Source organism: Gossypium hirsutum, chromosome A07 (genome assembly GCF_007990345.1).
Source record: "Gossypium hirsutum isolate 1008001.06 chromosome A07, Gossypium_hirsutum_v2.1, whole genome shotgun sequence".
Taxonomy (NCBI): domain Eukaryota; kingdom Viridiplantae; phylum Streptophyta; class Magnoliopsida; order Malvales; family Malvaceae; genus Gossypium; species Gossypium hirsutum.
In genome coordinates, this window is record NC_053430.1 from 93,234,393 (window position 1) to 93,251,934 (window position 17,542).

Here is a 17,542-nt window from a genome sequence, read left to right on the forward strand (position 1 = left end):
ATTGATTTAAACGATGACTCAAAACCATACATAGTGAGATTTAAACATGAAAACCCAAGTTTCTTAAGCCAAAACCTTGAAATTTGATATATTTTATTGATACAAACAGCAGTCACCAATCGGATCCTGTGTAGAGAATGAAGGGTATGCGAGCAGCGGGCAGACAAAGCATGCGCGTTTCAGTTTGTAAGGCTAGGAGCAAGTATCGACCAATGCAGTTGGCAAGGCACATGGTAGACCCATTAACGACCATACACCATTAACGACCTCTCTCTGTACTTTTACCATTATCTTCAAAATTTTGGGCACCAACATTTCAGGATTTTCAAGTAATGCAATGAAATAATACATTTATGAAAATGATGGATACAAGTCACTATCATAAACCCAGTTTCAACCAAGGAGGTTAAGGAGACGAGAACAAGAAGGAACTAGGCTTCTGCATCGCTCTATTTAGGGCGGTAACTGTTACATTGAAGACTTTGGCAGGCTGCCAATTGGTTGGACCACAACACCAGAAATCAACAAACCATTCAATATGGACACATTCTTCCCCTTCCATATCTAAGAACCATTCATTCCTCCGAGTGATAAGAGTCAGCATGTACTAATGCAACAAAATTTCGAAGTATCTACGTCGTCATACGATGAATTGGTTATGGACAACACCAAGGACAACGCACAACTTAGAAGATTAAATCTTTCTGCCATAAATCCAAGAATGAGGGATGAGATATCATGCAACTAGTGTAGAAAAAAGGGTTCAAGTTTATATATGGCAAGTAAAATTCAAGAAGCTGCTAAAAATGGCCATGTGAATTGTGTACAAACTGTTGGATCTACAAAAAAAAAAAAAAAGAGAGAGAATCTAACGCATGATTGGTATTCAAATAAGAACAGGTGTGTGTGGATGCAAAGGAAAACAACTTACAAGTTATTGGATGAAACAAAGAGAACATCTCATAAACATAAGCTCCCAACGTTTTTATTAACAGCGGCGGCTAACCATTAAACCAGAGATTAAAACTCTGATGAGGGACAAGAATTTACAAGATCAGATTGCTGATACGCGGAAGTGGTAACCGGGTGTTGGAAACAGAATTTACAGATGATGCACTTGGCGATATTGCACCGAGTGATATCTTCATGCAGTATGAGTAATATTAATAGCCCTTCTTAGTCTTTCGAGAATTCCATTAGCCTTTCTCTTGGATCTCGAAGTTCCATCTTGAGCAAGCTTAGATATTGTTCCGTAGCTAATCTCTTCTTCCTTTAGTGCCTTCCATTTGGTTCGATCATTAAGACAGACGGTGTGCAGGATTGCGATGCAATTTTCCTTATTCCGTTCACAATTGCTCTCCCTGACAATACGAAGCAAGCAAGGAACTGCTCCAAGCTCCCCCATTTCCTCAATAGCCCTTTGATGGGTCGAAAGCATTGCAAGGATAGCCAATAATTCATCTACATGCACACCATCCATAATCTTTTTTAAAATGACCTTTACTGCACCATCCTTCAGAGCTCTTGCCTTATTCTCATGGATAATGCATAGGTTAAATATTGCAGAAGCAACATCTTTCATTGTCAACGGATGACCCTCGTCTAGAAGGTCAATGAGAGGTTTTAAGACACCAGATTTACCAATAAGAACCTTGTTAGAATCAAGTGCTGATAGAGTGAAAAGGGTCGCAGCTGCATTGCTCCTTGTTTCAATAGTTCCAGATCTCAGTGCTTCCATAAGAAGGGGAACAACCATTGGTGTTTCAGCAACAAGCTTCTTATTGCTGTCATGGATCGAAAGGTTCAAGAGTGTCGTAATCACATCTTCCTGGAGATCAGGGTGAACACCACTCTGAGAGTTGCATCTAGAGAGCGGGGTGAGCAGTTGAGTAATGGCGTCAACGGATTCACCGAAAAGAGCTCGGAATGAAGGCACCTTTTTTGTCAACAAACGAAGCTCCTTTGCTGCTTCCTTCTGTTCAGGCACTGCAGCAGACAACTTGTCGAGCAAGGAAAAGAAACGGTCACACTCTGCTTCCGTGATGCCCTCCTCCCTACCACACTGTTCAGGGTTCGACAGTTCTATCCCCTGACTCTTACACCACTGCGATATCATCTCCCTGATCAGGTGATTGGGAGTGAGAATCGTGTGAGAAAGAACTTGTTGGGTTCTAGGGCAAGTCCTATTACCCGCATTCAGCCATTTCTGGATAAAGGGTCTTTCATATGTCTGCAAATCCAAATGAAACCAAATCAAGAACCAAGCTCCACAAAGAGTCAATAAATCCATTTTTAACATAAACTAGAACAACCAATCCAACTGGTGAACTTGAATCCTCAGTATATTATATAATCAAATTCATGCATTCCCAGAATTCAAGTCTCTAAAACAGAAAGATCGAGCAATAACATTCGCCATATTGAAATATTGTACAGTAAATATATATTGAGAAAAAAAGGAATTGAAATCTTCAGATAGTAGTATTTCTAAATCTTCAAGTTCAACTAATTAATCTGAATCAAGCGTAAGTGGCCACTTAGTTCTTATTGAAACCGGAAATGCAGACAAGAAAAATATACAAAGAATGTCAACCTAAAAATCATTTTCATGCACCCACATTTTCTTATCACCAAAAAGTGAAACCAACTAACCACCTTCATCAAGAAAAGACCCAAAAATGAAATCTCAAAGTATCGCTTTCTTTTCCTTTCAATCTTGAAGAAACCAATCCAAAAGCAAAGGTCATTCATTACCTGACCAGAAGCTAAAATAACAGGATCTCTCATAAGCTCGTTAGAAAGAGGACATTTGAACTCTTCAGGACAGGGCACCGCTTCACGTAACTTAAAGGTGGCCGGCGAGGATCGTTTATTGAACATAATGAGGCCTCTCAAAGCACAAAGAGCATCTTTAGCTCGATCGATGGCATGGATGCTGTATTCATCGTCGTCGACGATAGTCCTAACCAGTCTCTGCAATTCTTTCTTCAGTTCCACTGCCTTCGCTCTCACCGTTGGATCCGAACTCAACACCCCCGTTTTCGCCATCCCACCCAATGAAAAAGAAATCAAAGCCGTTAAACAAATTTATCAATGGAGAAAAGAACAGAGAATGAGAATACTCTGTTTCATTTTTCTCTATTCTGAACTACGGATATTTTATTAAAAGGGAAAAAAAACAACGACAATTTAATACTTTTCTGCCATCTTCTTTTTCTTTTTTTACTGCTCACCGCACTCCATTTTTATTTATTTATTTATTTTGTTTTCTATTAATAATTGTTTTATGTTTTTATTTTCATTTTCAACTTTTTCCCTTAGCAGTGTGGGAGGTTTCTTCGCCGCTTTAATGCCTTTCTGTCCACCTTTGCGTTTTATTGGGATTTCGCCACGTATGTTTTTATATATATTTATTTATGTTATTTTTCATATTTCTATATTTATATATTTAAAAAAAACTTGATTAAGAAATTCATTCTTCTAGTTTACTAAAATGGATAAATTGCTAAATCTTTTCGTTAATTTATTAATACGAGAATTAACAATTTTATAATTTACATGAAAAAATTAGTTAAACATAATAAACGGTTCTGTAATTTATATAATAAATTAGCAAAAACAAATAGTTTAAGTTCATTGTGTTTACCAAGAAATTATGTACTAACTTCTTAGTTTTTATAAAATATGAGTAGGGATGCAACCAATTCAATCTGAACTCTGAACTCGAATAGGGGCAAATTTGAGTTCAACTCAAAATTCAAAGTTCATTACTCAGTTCGAGTTTGATAGAATATTAATTTATAAATTTGAGCTTGATTCAAAACTTAATCGGATTATTAGAGCTTGAGCTCAATCAAGTTCATTTATTAAATTTCGTACACAAAATCGAACTCGATTAAGCTCCTTTTGTATTCAAGCTTGAATCCATTCCTACTTAAGCCCTTTCCAAATAATAAGGGTAAAAATATAATTTTACGGTGTTAGAGATTGTACGACTTTAATCCCACCACAAGTCCTCGTTAAGCACAGAAAGAGTCATACGTCAAAAGTTGAATCCGTATAAAATATATTATTTTATTATTTTTTTGTGAAAATGTATAATTTTTTAAAATAAATTTAATAGTTTATAATTAATACCTACAACTAATGCACGGAATAATTTTATATTTTCTGCATGATATTTTTTTTGAAAATTTATTTATTGAGAAATTTTAGCCATCCTAATTTTGAAAATTGTTGAACATGTAAGAACAATTACATTGTAACCGATTTGGTCTTAAAAAAAACATGGTTCTGGACATTTAAGATGAGTAAAGTATAAAATATATCACGTGTGGATGAATGATAAATTTAAATTATGATGTAAACACATTATTTGGCTGAATTTAACAAACCAAATTAATTTTTAGAAAAATTATGTACTTCATAATGCATGAAGGACCCACATGCTCCAACATGCATACAGCTGGCAACACGCTTGCCTTATATTTTTATTAAATAAATATCATTTTATTTTTTTTGAATATATGGTGAAATAACGCTAATAATAAATTAAAATTTTTAAATATTTTTCTTTTTCTAATTATGAGGTTTAGTATAACTCGTCATGGGTCGTGCCATCCGTTTAAGTTTGTCTAAAAAGTGAATGAGTTTAAGTAAAAATATAGGTCTAAAAAATGAGTTTGAACAAAAAAAAGACCTGTTTTCTAAATAAATTAGGTCTTAGTAGGATTTTTTTGACCCGAGCTCGGTTCGACTCCAACTTTATTTTTTGTTATTGTTTTACTGTCATTTCCTTATTATATTGCTACTATTTTAGAGATATTTGCTTAATAAGTTATAACTTTCTTAATCTTATTTAAATATAAAGCCTTTTCTAAATGTATTTTTAATCTATTGGAAAATATTTATTTTAATATTTTTAATATATTTGATATATTATTTTTTAATTTTTTTATATAAAAAGATAATTTAAAAAAATTTAATATAATTCAAATTTAATATTTTTAATTTGAGTCAAAATTGAGTAGAATTTTAAGTTTATTTTCAAGCTAGGTTGAGTCAGAAGTTTAAAAAACGAATATAAAATTTTGTATAGACTTAGACTTAAACCCGATCCAGTAAAATTTAAAACAAAAAATTTTAATTGTTTCGTTGGAAACGTGGCATAAGTTCACATCAATCTAGTACAAGTAGATGAAATGAAAGTTATAACACGTGGCACACAGTGGCAAGAGATGGCGGTACATGTCAGACGAGGTAGGAAATTATGGCAAGGGGTTGAGGGAATTATAAGCTGAACTGGAGAACACCAATAGCAGGTAGTCCCAACCAATTACTTATAGAACTTTGGGTCAAAGTCAAGATCCATAGTTTTCTCAACAGAAATCGCGGCTGATTTTTAGTTTAGGGTCTCCTCAAATCTCAAGGAAGGACCATCTGCATTGCTAAAAATGTATTTTTAGGACTTAATAGACTAATATTCTATTAAATATTATTTTATTTAAACGTAAATAAAATAAAATGGTTATTAAATTAGAGTTTTGCTAACACGTGTTCCTATAGTGGTTTTAATACATTACTACTATTAAGTTAAAATTATGTATTAATCACGTTTTATTATATATATGTCATCTCTAGATGTTATCATAGTCGGGTCATATTGTAAACAAAATTTTAAATCCGTTTTATAGGTTTGGATTCAATTTAATTCGGTCCGAAAAATAAGTTTAAAATTTTATTCAAATTTTATCTAGTTTGACCTACTCATATTAAATTTAATTTAATTTATTTTTTTATATAAAAATAAGTCTAAAAAATATAAAACATCAAATAAATTAAAAATGTTAAAATCAATAAATTAAAAATAAATTTATAAGATAAGTGTAACTTAACAAGCAAATACCTCTAAAATAGTAACAAAATTAACAATAAAATAAGAATTATACAATATCTAAATAATAACAATAAAAAATAACAATATAATAGTGAAATGACATTAAAATAGTGAAAAAATAACATTTTTTTTTGCAAATTCGAGTTGGGCTTGGGCCAAAAAAAATTATTTAAGACTCAATCGGTTTAGAAAACAAGTCTTATTTTTTGTCCAAATTTACTTTTTAATCATATATTTTTACTCAAATCCTATAATTTTTAGAGTAGATCAACAACTATAATCATCTCCACTAATATGACTAAATATTAATTTATTAAAAATTTAAATAGAAAACAAAAAAAAAAGTGGAAAAATCTTGGGAGCACTGAAGATGAAAGTCAAATCCCATTGCTGATGACAATTATGCCCTTAACTTAACCATTAAGTTTAAGGTGAAAAGACTTTGGGTTGATACAATTAACCCCCAAATCTCTCACATTTTTTGTGTATCTTCAAAATCATGTAAAGTTGAGATTCTTAATTAAATGCTGTAAAAATGGTAGAAGGGAATTAGGCAATGTTTATTAAAATAATAGAAACACAGTTGCTTGATTAACATCAAAAAAATAATTGGAATAAATTAGATCCAAATAAATGATTTATTTCTGAATGGATCACATTTAATATAAGTTAATGATTAGGTGTTTGAATAATTAAACAGTCTTTTAATATATAGTTTTTATGGGATCATGTACTAGAGAGGATCTTTGAAATTAATGATACATCATGTGAAAGAAGAATGAAAGTAACATCATCCTCAAAATAATTATCATTTAATTTGATTCGCATTAGTTTTGTTGTCAATATAAGAAAACATAAGTTCGAGTACGTTAAAGCACATTATCTAAAGCACATTATCTGAGTTAAAGAGAAACTATGAATAATTAAAAGAATATATATTATAACATGAGTTTTAGAACGATTTTTAATTGCATATTTTCAAATATAATTATTTTGTGGGTAAATAGTATTCTCATCAAATTTTATGTTAAGTCGAATTAGACTTTTAAAACAAAATAAATATTATTAATTTTTTTGACATTTTATAAGTTCGTTTCGTAGTTTATATTTGGGGTTTGTAGTTGTTTCTTTCAACAAATTTTCAACATAGTTTTTCATGTCTATAAGATTTGGATCCAAAATTTTATTTAAGGAACATTAAATTTTGAGTAAACTGTACTAGTAATCATTCAATTACAAATAAATTTTATTTTTGGTCATCTAATTATATGAAAAATTACAAAATAATCACTCAACTATTTATTTTTGTCTTTTTTGGGTCGCCAATAAGTTAATAGTGGTGGATTTTAGGCTTTGTTTGGCTGAGTGGAAAGAAAATTGGAAGGATGAAAAATTAAAGGGGTAGAAAACTAGAAGGATGGAGAATATAATTTGTTTTTTCATATGTGTGCGTGATAGAAAATATGAAAAAAACGAAAAGAAAAAGTAGTTTTCTTTCTCTCCATTGCTTGATAGAGTTGAAAAACGAAAGGAAAGAAAATAAAACATTTGAAAAATGCGTAGTTTTCAACTAACATGTACGTCTTTATTATTTTCTCTCATCTCATCATTCTAATTTGAAAGAAGTACTTTTTTATACATCAGGATGAAAAATGATCGTATTTCCTTTCACTTTTTTTCTAATTAAGCACGCTTAAAATTTATTTTCTTTCTACTTTTTCACCCAATCAAGTACACCATTAAAATTGACATAATAACAACTTTAACCCTCAATATTTATATATTATGTCAATTTAGTCTTAATTTAATTAAATCTTTTGACTTATAAATCCAACACGCAGGTAATAGCCGTCAAGTGGGTAAAAAATGTCATTGTTTGGAGGTTTCAAATTGAAGTCCGAGACATGTGAGTGATGGGAATCTTTTGTTTGCCTTGAATTGAGGACAAAGATACCTAGTGTTGCTTGTTTTATAGCTTTATAGAGAGTGTGATAAATGAATGGATGGATGGATGGCATGAGTTCAGTGGATAAAATGGAGTTTGGAGTTTAGCTTTCTGAATGGGATGCAATAATTTCCATGTGTTCATAACCCTAATCCCCATCAGGCAGGGACAACTATCATTGCGCCACTCATATACAAACAAAAAGAATATAGTCCCCACGCATCAGTTTTTAACTCATCTTTCCCCTAAGATTGTGGTGTTTGTTTGTGTGATGAGAGAAACACAATGGTGCTTTTGGGATTCCGATTAGAGTTAGTGTTGATAATTTTTATTTTATTATTTTAATTTAATTTGAAATTTTTTTAAATCGAGTTAAGTGAAATTGTCCGAGTTAAATTTAAAAATTAAACATGTCAAATTAAAATTTTATTACAATATAACTAATTTCGTGTTATAACACATAAATTTAAAACTGTAGATATTTGAATTTTTTAAAATGAAAAATAAGAAAAAATAAGATACTTTTAGTATAATAAATTTCAATAGTTTATTAACTTATTTAAGTTCCAAAATTATTATTTTAGAAAATTTTTAAACTTTTAACTTTATATATTTTTTAGATGTTTTAAAATTTTTAAACATTACAAATTTTGGATTTTTTTATAATTATTTTGAACTTTTTTTATAATTTTTGTTGAGAGAGATCAATTTGCTCATTTTCAAAACTAACACGATCAAAGGGGTATTTACACCAATATGTTATTCAAATTGTAAAATTCAATTTGACTCGAACTCGAATTACTTATTCGAGTTAAACTTGAAAAAATCAAATAGCTCGATTCAATTAACTCGAAATTTATTTTTTTTTCAATTTTTTTGAATCTAACCGAGTTTTGTTCATCCCTGCTTCTAGCTGCATAAATACTAGGGGAGAGTAAAACTCGATTTGATTGGAAAAAATTGAATTTTTTTTTATTTTCGAGTTAATCGAATCGAGTTATTTGAGTTATTCGTATTATTCGAGTTAACTCGAATAACTCGATTTGAATTTCGAGTTTGAGTCGAGTTAAATTTCACAATTCGAATAACTCGAATAACAGATTAGTGTAAATATTCTTTTGGTCCTTGTCAACTTTGAAAATAAGTAAATTGGTCTTTCCCACAACAAAAATTACAAAAAAAATTAAAATAATTTTCAAAAATTCAAAATAATTTTTAAAATTCAAAATATTTACAAAAATTCCAAAATTTATATTTTTAAAAATTATAAAAAAATCTAAAAAAATCTAAAAAATTAAAATTTTAAAAATTTTTTAAAATAATAATTTCGGAACCTAATTAACGATTCAAAATTATCATACTCAAGTATCTTTTTTTTAATATTTTTCTTTGAATTTTTTTTCAAATATATATGGCTTCAAATTTATGTGCTCTAACATGAAATTAGTTATATTGTAACGACATTTTTATTTGATATATTTAATTTTTTTAATTTAATTCGAACAATTTCACTTGATTCGACTTAACTTGAATTTTATTTCACTTGACTCAATTCGAAAATTTTTTAAATAAATTAGAATTAAATTGAACTATAATAATAAAATAGGACCCATGAACTCGATCAACTCAAAAAAAATTATTCAATTCGATCGAACACAAACCCTTAAAAATACAATTATTGAATTACACAATCACTTCATCCATGAAAATGGGGGGGGGGTTTAATAGGTTTTGTTTTAATCTATTTTTGGGTTGGGTTTGAAATAGAGAGTGGTGTTAATTAAGTGAGGGATTTTGTCGTTATATATGAGGACGGGGGCATTACGTGAAGGTGGGCAAAAGAGGTGTTGAAATCCAAATGTAGATTGTAGAGGATATGATCATTTAATCTTCCCTATTTGGAAAATTACCTCTCCAACTTCATTCCAAAAATCCATTAAGGCCCATTGGTGAGTTCTGTTCCTAATTAGTATTATTAAGCTTGTTTTAAACCTTGACCCAAATTTAGTGCTTCCATCAAAACTTGGCTATGAAACCCTAAACTATAACTATTATAAAACCAAAACTCAGCAGTCATTACATTTAAGTATTGACCCAACTCGAAGCCCAAAAAGGAAAGTTGAGATCTGATTGGGGTGGGGCTTCAGGGGAACTTCTTATCCCGCAATGCGTGGCGTGCGTTGGGAATATATATTGGTCAATTTTGGGTCTTGCCCTCCCAATTCCCATTGCTTTAAAGCAAATATGGATAAGCCACACCAACTTAAGGAAGCAAATAGTATTCGCGGTCACTTTTTATTAAACTTAAGTTTTATATTTTATTTGTTTATATTTTTATTATTTAATAAGTCTTCAGTTTTAAAAGTTTTTGTCTGTTCTTATAACACGTTTTTCAGTTTTGCTAGTTTTACAAGAGATTTTAGGGATGATTTTATCGTTGCCTTCTCTAGTTTGGTGAATGCTCGATTCTTTCGTCGATTTTTACTCACCACTTTGGACCATTCGGGACTTATTTTCTTATCATATTAAGTACTTACAATCATTTCAGATATGTCATGCTTGAGTTGTGACATAACCAATTATCAACATATCATAATGTTTTATTGATATTGAGACTAAAACCTTTATTATGTTGATAGAGCTTGTCTTTCACCGTAAATCCTAGTGATTAAAGTTTTTTCGTTTCACATTTTAATAATTTATATCATTTTCTCCCTTAATTTGTACACATTTTATCTTCGAAAGCTGCTGACTGCATCCCCTCTCCCCCTCTTCTTTTTTAATATATGCAGTAAAGACATTAACTAGTTGGAACTATAAACCTATGATTTTGAGCTTCCTATATAATATCAACTCGAGCTGACCACCTTTTTGTGGATGGTGCAGATAGTAGGATAGAGGGATATAATCAATTTATAAAGTGTTGGCAAAATAATAGAAAACAAAAAAGTTGGAAGTAGAGATAGTAGTTGAATGTGATAGGACTGTGGGAGTTGCCTGGTCAGCCATGCCACAAGACCACCATTTAATGTAGTAGTAGTAGTTGAATTTTGACCACCTTTATTATTTCACACATCCTGCATGAATATATATCTATTCATTCTGATTGAGTTGATATTATCTATTAAAATTAACCATGTCCTCTTCAGTTCCTCATATTTTTTTCCAACTTTCTAAGATAATTTTTATGCTATGTTTGGAAAGATAAAATTGAGAAGTGGATTTTAAATTTGTTTTCTACATATATATAAAATATTAAAAATTGTATATAGTTTTTATAATTTTTGTCGTATGTGATATTTATGGGTTATGTTAAGGGGAATTGATTCTTGTAGGAGAACTTTTCGATTTTTTCGTGCGTTAGGTAGCTGATGTTACCTTTAACAATTGAAGATATTGTCTCAGATTTGGGTTTTATCTCTTGACTCTGCGGAGAGCCCCGTAGATTTATAGAGTGAGAACACCTTGATTGATGAAAAGAGTATGTAGTTGAAGGTTGTATAGATAATTAATCGTGAAATACGGATGCGTGAAGAATTAAACCAATAACCAAGACATCAACTGTTTCTATGATTGTTTCTATGATTGAAAAGATAAGAAGAATTTTTGTACACAAAGAATAAATGTTGTATTAAGTTACAAGGCAGTAAAATGATTATACATCTTAACAATTGAATTAATAAGTTTTATATAATCCTAATTAGGGTGGGTTTGGATGGACGGTGCATTTATCCACGGTTAGTTTAAAAACAACAGTGACAATAAAATCAGATACTGTAGCATTCACATAACACTTAGATTTTTAGATGAAGAATGCAAATTTTTTTGTTATTTATAGTATAAAGTGAAGAACATAAATGAGAGATCACAAGGGTTGGCAAACACTTGATGCTTCATTTAAATCCAAAAGGAAAAACGCAAGTGTGTTCAAAGAAAGAGACGAATAACCAATATTTAAGCAAATATATGTGCCGGGTCAGCCATGGAATTTTCCCTTTTCAATTGAATTTATTTCTCATACATTTTCATTTATTCATCAAATTAAGCCCCCCCCCCCAAAATTATCAAGTCCAAAAAAGAATAAAAATTCTCACAAATACTAAATAGGTTCAAAGGTTAGATTATTTGTCCAAGTACGAAATCTAATTAATATTTGAGAAATTTTGGAAAAAAAAACATCAAGTTCAATAATGGGTATAGACAAAAAAAAATATTTCCATTTAAAATATTTAGATTAAATGTTTAAATAAGGTCTAATCTTCTAGGGATTGCTCACGTAAGATTCCAACGTTCCAAAATGCTCAAATATAGGCCTGAAACTTTCAAATATGCTCAAATAAGAGTCTGACTGAATTTTTAAATTACATGCTGTGGTATTGAATATTTCCTTAATTTGACAATAAAAAATAGTGAAAAATTCATTGATATGGCATGCTTACAATTAAAATGTGACCCATGGCACAATTGATCACATAACTTTTTTATACAACAATTTGAAGGGATTAAAGAATAATTACACCAAAGCTTTATTGTTAACTAAAATTAAATAATAATAACAAAAACCAAACTCCATCTTCTTCATCAACAACACTCATTATCTTCTACTCCATAAATTTATCTTTCTTTTAAAAATGAATCCTACAATAACCATCCAAACTTTCATAGTTTAGGTACCAAATTAAAGAATAGAAGCGCTTTCATTCGATTCATGATGTAGATATTCACATGAATTTTTTTTCTTTTAATTTAATTTTTAATTAATTTATTTTAAAATCATATCATATTTCAATAAAAATTTAATTCCATGTCATCAAAATATGTCAATGGTTATGTAAGTACGTAGTTAGTGATTAAATTGGTACGATGTGTACCATTGATTGGATTAAATTTAGAGCTATCAAAATAGGAACGACATGAATCATTGACTAAATTGTTTATATTTACGTTATTTTAATTTTTTTTGTTAATTTAGTCACTGTTGTTAGAATAATTTCTCAACCGTTATCTCATTAAAGGGAAATTGACTGAACCTGTCACATCTACATTTTTATGTTCCGTTGCAAAAATTACAAAATGAAAAAAATATTCTTTTAGTTTCTTTAAAATTTACATTTTTTTTATGATTTTGTTGACGAAATGTTCAATTTGGAATTGAATGGTAAATGGAAAAAAAATCATATCATTTTAAAACAATAAATATTAATCCTATTCCAATTTAACTTTATTTAATTCTTTTTAATATTATAAAATTAATTTGAACTATTTAATAGTGAATAGATTAATTGGATCGTGTCTTAATAGGAGCAATTATTTTGTGGACTCTTTCTAACACATCATCCACAATCCCTTTTCCAATTATTTAATGACATTTCAGCAATTTTTTCATGTCACTAACAAGTAATTTTGATTTTTTTTTTACTCTGAAACCTTGAACCATAAATCTCAAACTCAACTCTGAACCTTAACTTTTGAACCCTAAACCCCAAACTCAAACTTAAATCTTAAAACTTAAACCCCAAAACATGAACCATAAACACAAAATTCTAAATCCTAAACCTTAAACTCAGACTCAAGCACTAAATCTTAAACCCTAAACACTAAATATTGAATCTTAAACTTAGGGTTTAGGGGTTCATAATTTAAAGTTTGGGTTTAAAATTTAGGGTTTGAGGTTTAACATTTGATGTTTAAGGTTTAAGATTTGGGATTTTGGATTTAAAGTTTAGGGTTCGGGATAAAAAAATTACAAAAAAAGATGTGTTAATAACATGACAAAAATTACTGAAATATCATTAAATAATTTAAAAAAAACCATAAATAATTTAATAGGAATGATCCATAAAATAATTTCAGAGCACTTGATCGATAAAAAATAAAATTAAAAGTAAAATGATCCTAACCCTTTTTTTTTTCCTCGTTCTTTTTCTTTATTTATTTCTCCTTAGCATTTCCTTACCTAATCAATCTTCTTCTTTCTCTTCTCTATATATAAAAGAGTAATGTAATCATTTTGATCTCACAAATACAGCACATTCATTTCCATTCACAGTTCACCTCTTTTCTCTTTCCCAAACATAAAGAATCCAAAGCTCAACTATCAAACTATTTATAACTCTTTTTTTCTTTTTTTCAAATTGCCCCTTTCTTCATCTGGATTTTCACATTCACCTAATAACCTTTCCTTCTTCAATGGACAACCAGTTTTCCCTCAATGCACCACCATTCCACGTTGAACCCTCCCTATCAGCTTCCTACTACCTATCTTCCGCCATGGACATTCATGCAACCGAGCTGAATTGCTCCCAACATTGTGAACAACCAACTGATTATTATGGTCTACACTTCCATTTTCCCCTGAGTTCAATGCCATCTCAAGTTGGTGGTTTTCAAGGGAACAACAACAACATTTCTCCATTGCAGGGTCGATCAAAGTTTGTCACTTCTCAAAATGAATCATTACTGAATCCCAATGCTGATTTGGAAGCTTCAAAATATTGGAATTCAAGGAAAAGAACAAAAACAGTGGAAACTTCAGTTTCACCAACAATTGCTGCAAAGGTATAATAGACTTTAAGGTCTCAAAACTGCAACTCTAGAAAATTTATTTCAACATTTAAGACACTAAAATTATATCCATTTCCAGGGGTCTGAAAGAAACCAAGAATCAAATGAAAAACAGAGCAACACTAATACCAATACTAAGCCTCTAGAACCTCCCAAGGACTATATTCATGTTAGAGCAAGAAGGGGTGAAGCAACCGACAGCCATAGTTTAGCTGAAAGAGTGAGAATCGTATATATACTGTTCTGAATTCAAGCATGACCAACTGGGTTTTTCTTGCATTTAACAAAGGCTATATAAATTTGTCACTTGATCAGGTCCGTAGAGAGAAAATTAGTGAAAGAATGAAGCTTCTGCAAGATCTTGTTCCTGGTTGCAACAAGGTAATTTGGAAATGCCTTTATTGTGATAAGTGAAAACTTACTGATCAAACCCTCTAATTTCAGGTCATTGGAAAAGCTGTTATGCTGGATGAGATTATAAAATACGTTCAATCATTGCAGAGACAAGTTGAGGTAGATTAACATTTATTGATGAACATATATAGTGATCAAAAAATTTTCTTTAGACAAATTTTCATGACTAATGGTTATGATCATTTTTTTTTCCATGCAAAGTTCCTCTCAATGAAGCTAGCTTCAGTTAATAGCAGACTGGATTTTAAGCTGGATAGTGTCATGTCCGAGGATGTAAGTCTAAGCTTTAATGTCAACAATTATATATTTATTTCATTTCTCTAAAGAACAATGTTTAGTTCTTTAAATTTCCCTTTTCTTTTTTTCAGATATTTCAATCAAACAACAATTTTGCAAATCCAATATCCACAATAGATTCCTGGGCATCAGCCATTTTTGGGCAGCAGCAGCAAAACCTTGCACTGCATAGCAATGTTTCTAATGGGACAATGACCCAATGCTCAGTAGAGCCAATGGATACTGCAATATGGCCCCAACTTCAACACCCATTTACCTCCAATTAACTTCCCCGTAGCTAATTTCATTTTCACAAAATCTTAGCCAGGAATGGGGTTACAATGAGAAAACTTCCGGGGTAAGAAAAAGTCATAATCTCACACATAATTATATAATAAGTCATTCATGGTAGACTGATTATTGTATTAATGCAGGGTCAAATCAAGTATCCCATATAAAAGTTGAGGTCTAATAACCATTACTTGGTCCTGGTTTGAAGTTCCAGAACTGCTGCTGTGCAATGTATATACAAAGAATATTATCCAAGTAGTGTAAAATTTGTGTATTTGCTGGTGCAATAATCTTATAGCAAAAGCACCAACATTAAGATATCATGTAACAGCATCTTTTAATTATATAAGTGCATCAAGGGTGGCAGTGGACTAGACCCTATCAATCATTCAGCTCTATAGTCTCACTTACTTTCAACATTATTTCTTTGAAAAAAAATGAAAGTTGGGGTTTTTTATAATAAATTTATCCCTATTTCATCAATTTTGTTCTAATTTTAAGAAATTCAATAATTCAACTTTCAATTTCACACATTTTTCAATTTAGTATTGATTCTTAAAAATTTTAAAATAAAATTTATTAATAAAAATTATTTAAAAGTTTATTTTTCGATTAAAATACGCACAAATTTATAAATAAATGTATTATGAATAAATATTTTTTTAAAAGCCCAAAAAAGACTTGAATCAAATTTAATTTTTTTTCTTTTTCTTTTTTAGTTTTATTTTACAAATAATAATCTATTTATTATAGGTCTCGCCTTATTCATTAGTTTTTGTCAAATTTGTCAAGCGCTAAGTACCGCATTCGTCACAACCACCGGCATCAATTAACTTACTCCAAACTCCTCGATTTCTACATCCTCCACTGTCATGTCATCAAACTAGGAACCAGTTGTGGAGCTATTGGCTTGATCTTTCATCTACTAGGTCTTCAAGACGTCATCCTCGTCTATATATCCCCAATTATACCCACCCTCAAACACAACCTCAAATGCAACGAACTCATTTTGGGCAACAACCTAAAGCATTAATTTTTACCATTTTCAGCCTCAAGCTAGAGTTTATTATCCAACCTAAAAATGGTGGTCATTAATGTTGAAAAAAATAAGAGAAATGATGAATCTACTCAAGTCTTCTTCATGGCTTTTTTTTTCTCTTAAATTGTTTTATTTATAAAATATTTTAATAAATAAATTTCATGTTAGAAAATAAGAAAAATAGATATTTATTTATAAATATTTTTATAATTTTATATGTATTTTTATCGAAAAATAAACTTTTATTTTTTTAAAGTTTTTATTTTGTAATTTTTATATTTGAAATTTTTAAGAATCAAGATTAAATTAACAAAATGTGTAAAGTTGAGGGTTAAATTTATTGAATGTTTTAGCATTAGGACCAAATTAATAGAGCGTGTAAACATTTGAAGACTTTTTTATTATGCCAATAAAAAAGAAGTCACGTCAACATCTTGCTAGTGATTTAATGGAGATGTAACTAAAATATTAAATTTCGGTAATATTAACGACTAAAATAAAAAAATTTAAACCTGAGTGGCCAAAACAAAACATACTAATAATTAAATGACTATTTATATAGTTTATCGTTTTATTTTGTCTTACAAAACTTTTGTATCATAGGTTTTATATAGTTCTTATTTTCAGAAATTTAATTTTTTTTACTTTTTAGATTTTAAAATTTAAGTCAAATTATTAATATTTTTAATTTTTTGTGTAACATTTTGAAATAAAAAAAAGGCCCTACTCGGTGGATATGTAACTAAAAAAAATGATTTAGCAAAATAGTTTTAACAGTATTAATAGTTGGACCTGATTTTCGAAATTTGAGAAGTGAATGATCATATTTCTAGAAATAAAAGTATAAGAACTAAATTCTAAATTTGTGATGAGTTGAAAGACTTCTTGCTAATTTTAATCTAATTTTTTCTTTTTAGATTCATGCCTATGTTTTCTTTATATATAAACTAGTTTCTTTCCTGTATGATTCACATATTAATTAAAATAACATTTATTTTTAATTTAATACTAAAAATTTTAAAAGACTTGATGACACATAGAAAAAATTGAAAGTAAAAATATAGAAAAATATGTTAAAAACGAAAAAATTGAAATATTATTATTTAAAATAATTTTA

The 17,542-nt window shown here is 29.7% G+C and overlaps 2 protein-coding genes across 2 annotated transcripts; one reads left to right on the top strand and one right to left on the bottom strand.

Annotated features, from left to right (window-relative positions):
• Positions 1–963: 963 nt before the first annotated feature.
• On the bottom strand, positions 964–3,371 carry LOC107942747 (U-box domain-containing protein 9). The gene is made up of 2 exons (XM_016876465.2): positions 2,755–3,371; positions 964–2,230 (listed from the first exon to the last, which is right to left on the bottom strand). Exons 1-2 carry the CDS (start codon positions 3,046–3,048, stop codon positions 1,145–1,147), a joined length of 1,380 nt encoding a protein of 459 aa, XP_016731954.2. The 5' UTR covers positions 3,049–3,371; the 3' UTR covers positions 964–1,144.
• Positions 3,372–13,847: 10,476 nt separating this feature from the next.
• Positions 13,848–15,774, top strand: LOC121231832 (transcription factor bHLH62). Its single transcript, XM_041116654.1, has 7 exons — positions 13,848–14,399; positions 14,485–14,625; positions 14,721–14,786; positions 14,850–14,918; positions 15,021–15,092; positions 15,188–15,453; positions 15,530–15,774. Exons 1-6 carry the CDS (start codon positions 14,031–14,033, stop codon positions 15,380–15,382), a joined length of 912 nt encoding a protein of 303 aa, XP_040972588.1. The 5' UTR covers positions 13,848–14,030; the 3' UTR covers positions 15,383–15,453; positions 15,530–15,774.
• The last annotated feature ends 1,768 nt before the right edge of the window (positions 15,775–17,542 follow it).

What these genes read in the sequence shown, in the direction of transcription:
- LOC107942747 (XM_016876465.2), bottom strand. Translation starts at nt 3,048, where the DNA reads ATGGCGAAAACGGGGGTGTTGAGTTCGGATCCAACGGTGAGAGCGAAG. An exon ending in TTATTTTAGCTTCTGGTCAG is followed by an intron (nt 2,231 to 2,754) that starts GTAATGAATGAC and finishes TTGGATTTGCAG; the next exon opens with ACATATGAAAGACCCTTTAT.
- LOC121231832 (XM_041116654.1), top strand. Translation starts at nt 14,031, where the DNA reads ATGGACAACCAGTTTTCCCTCAATGCACCACCATTCCACGTTGAACCC. An exon ending in TTGTTCCTGGTTGCAACAAG is followed by an intron (nt 14,787 to 14,849) that starts GTAATTTGGAAA and finishes CTCTAATTTCAG; the next exon opens with GTCATTGGAAAAGCTGTTAT. An exon ending in CATTGCAGAGACAAGTTGAG is followed by an intron (nt 14,919 to 15,020) that starts GTAGATTAACAT and finishes TTCCATGCAAAG; the next exon opens with TTCCTCTCAATGAAGCTAGC.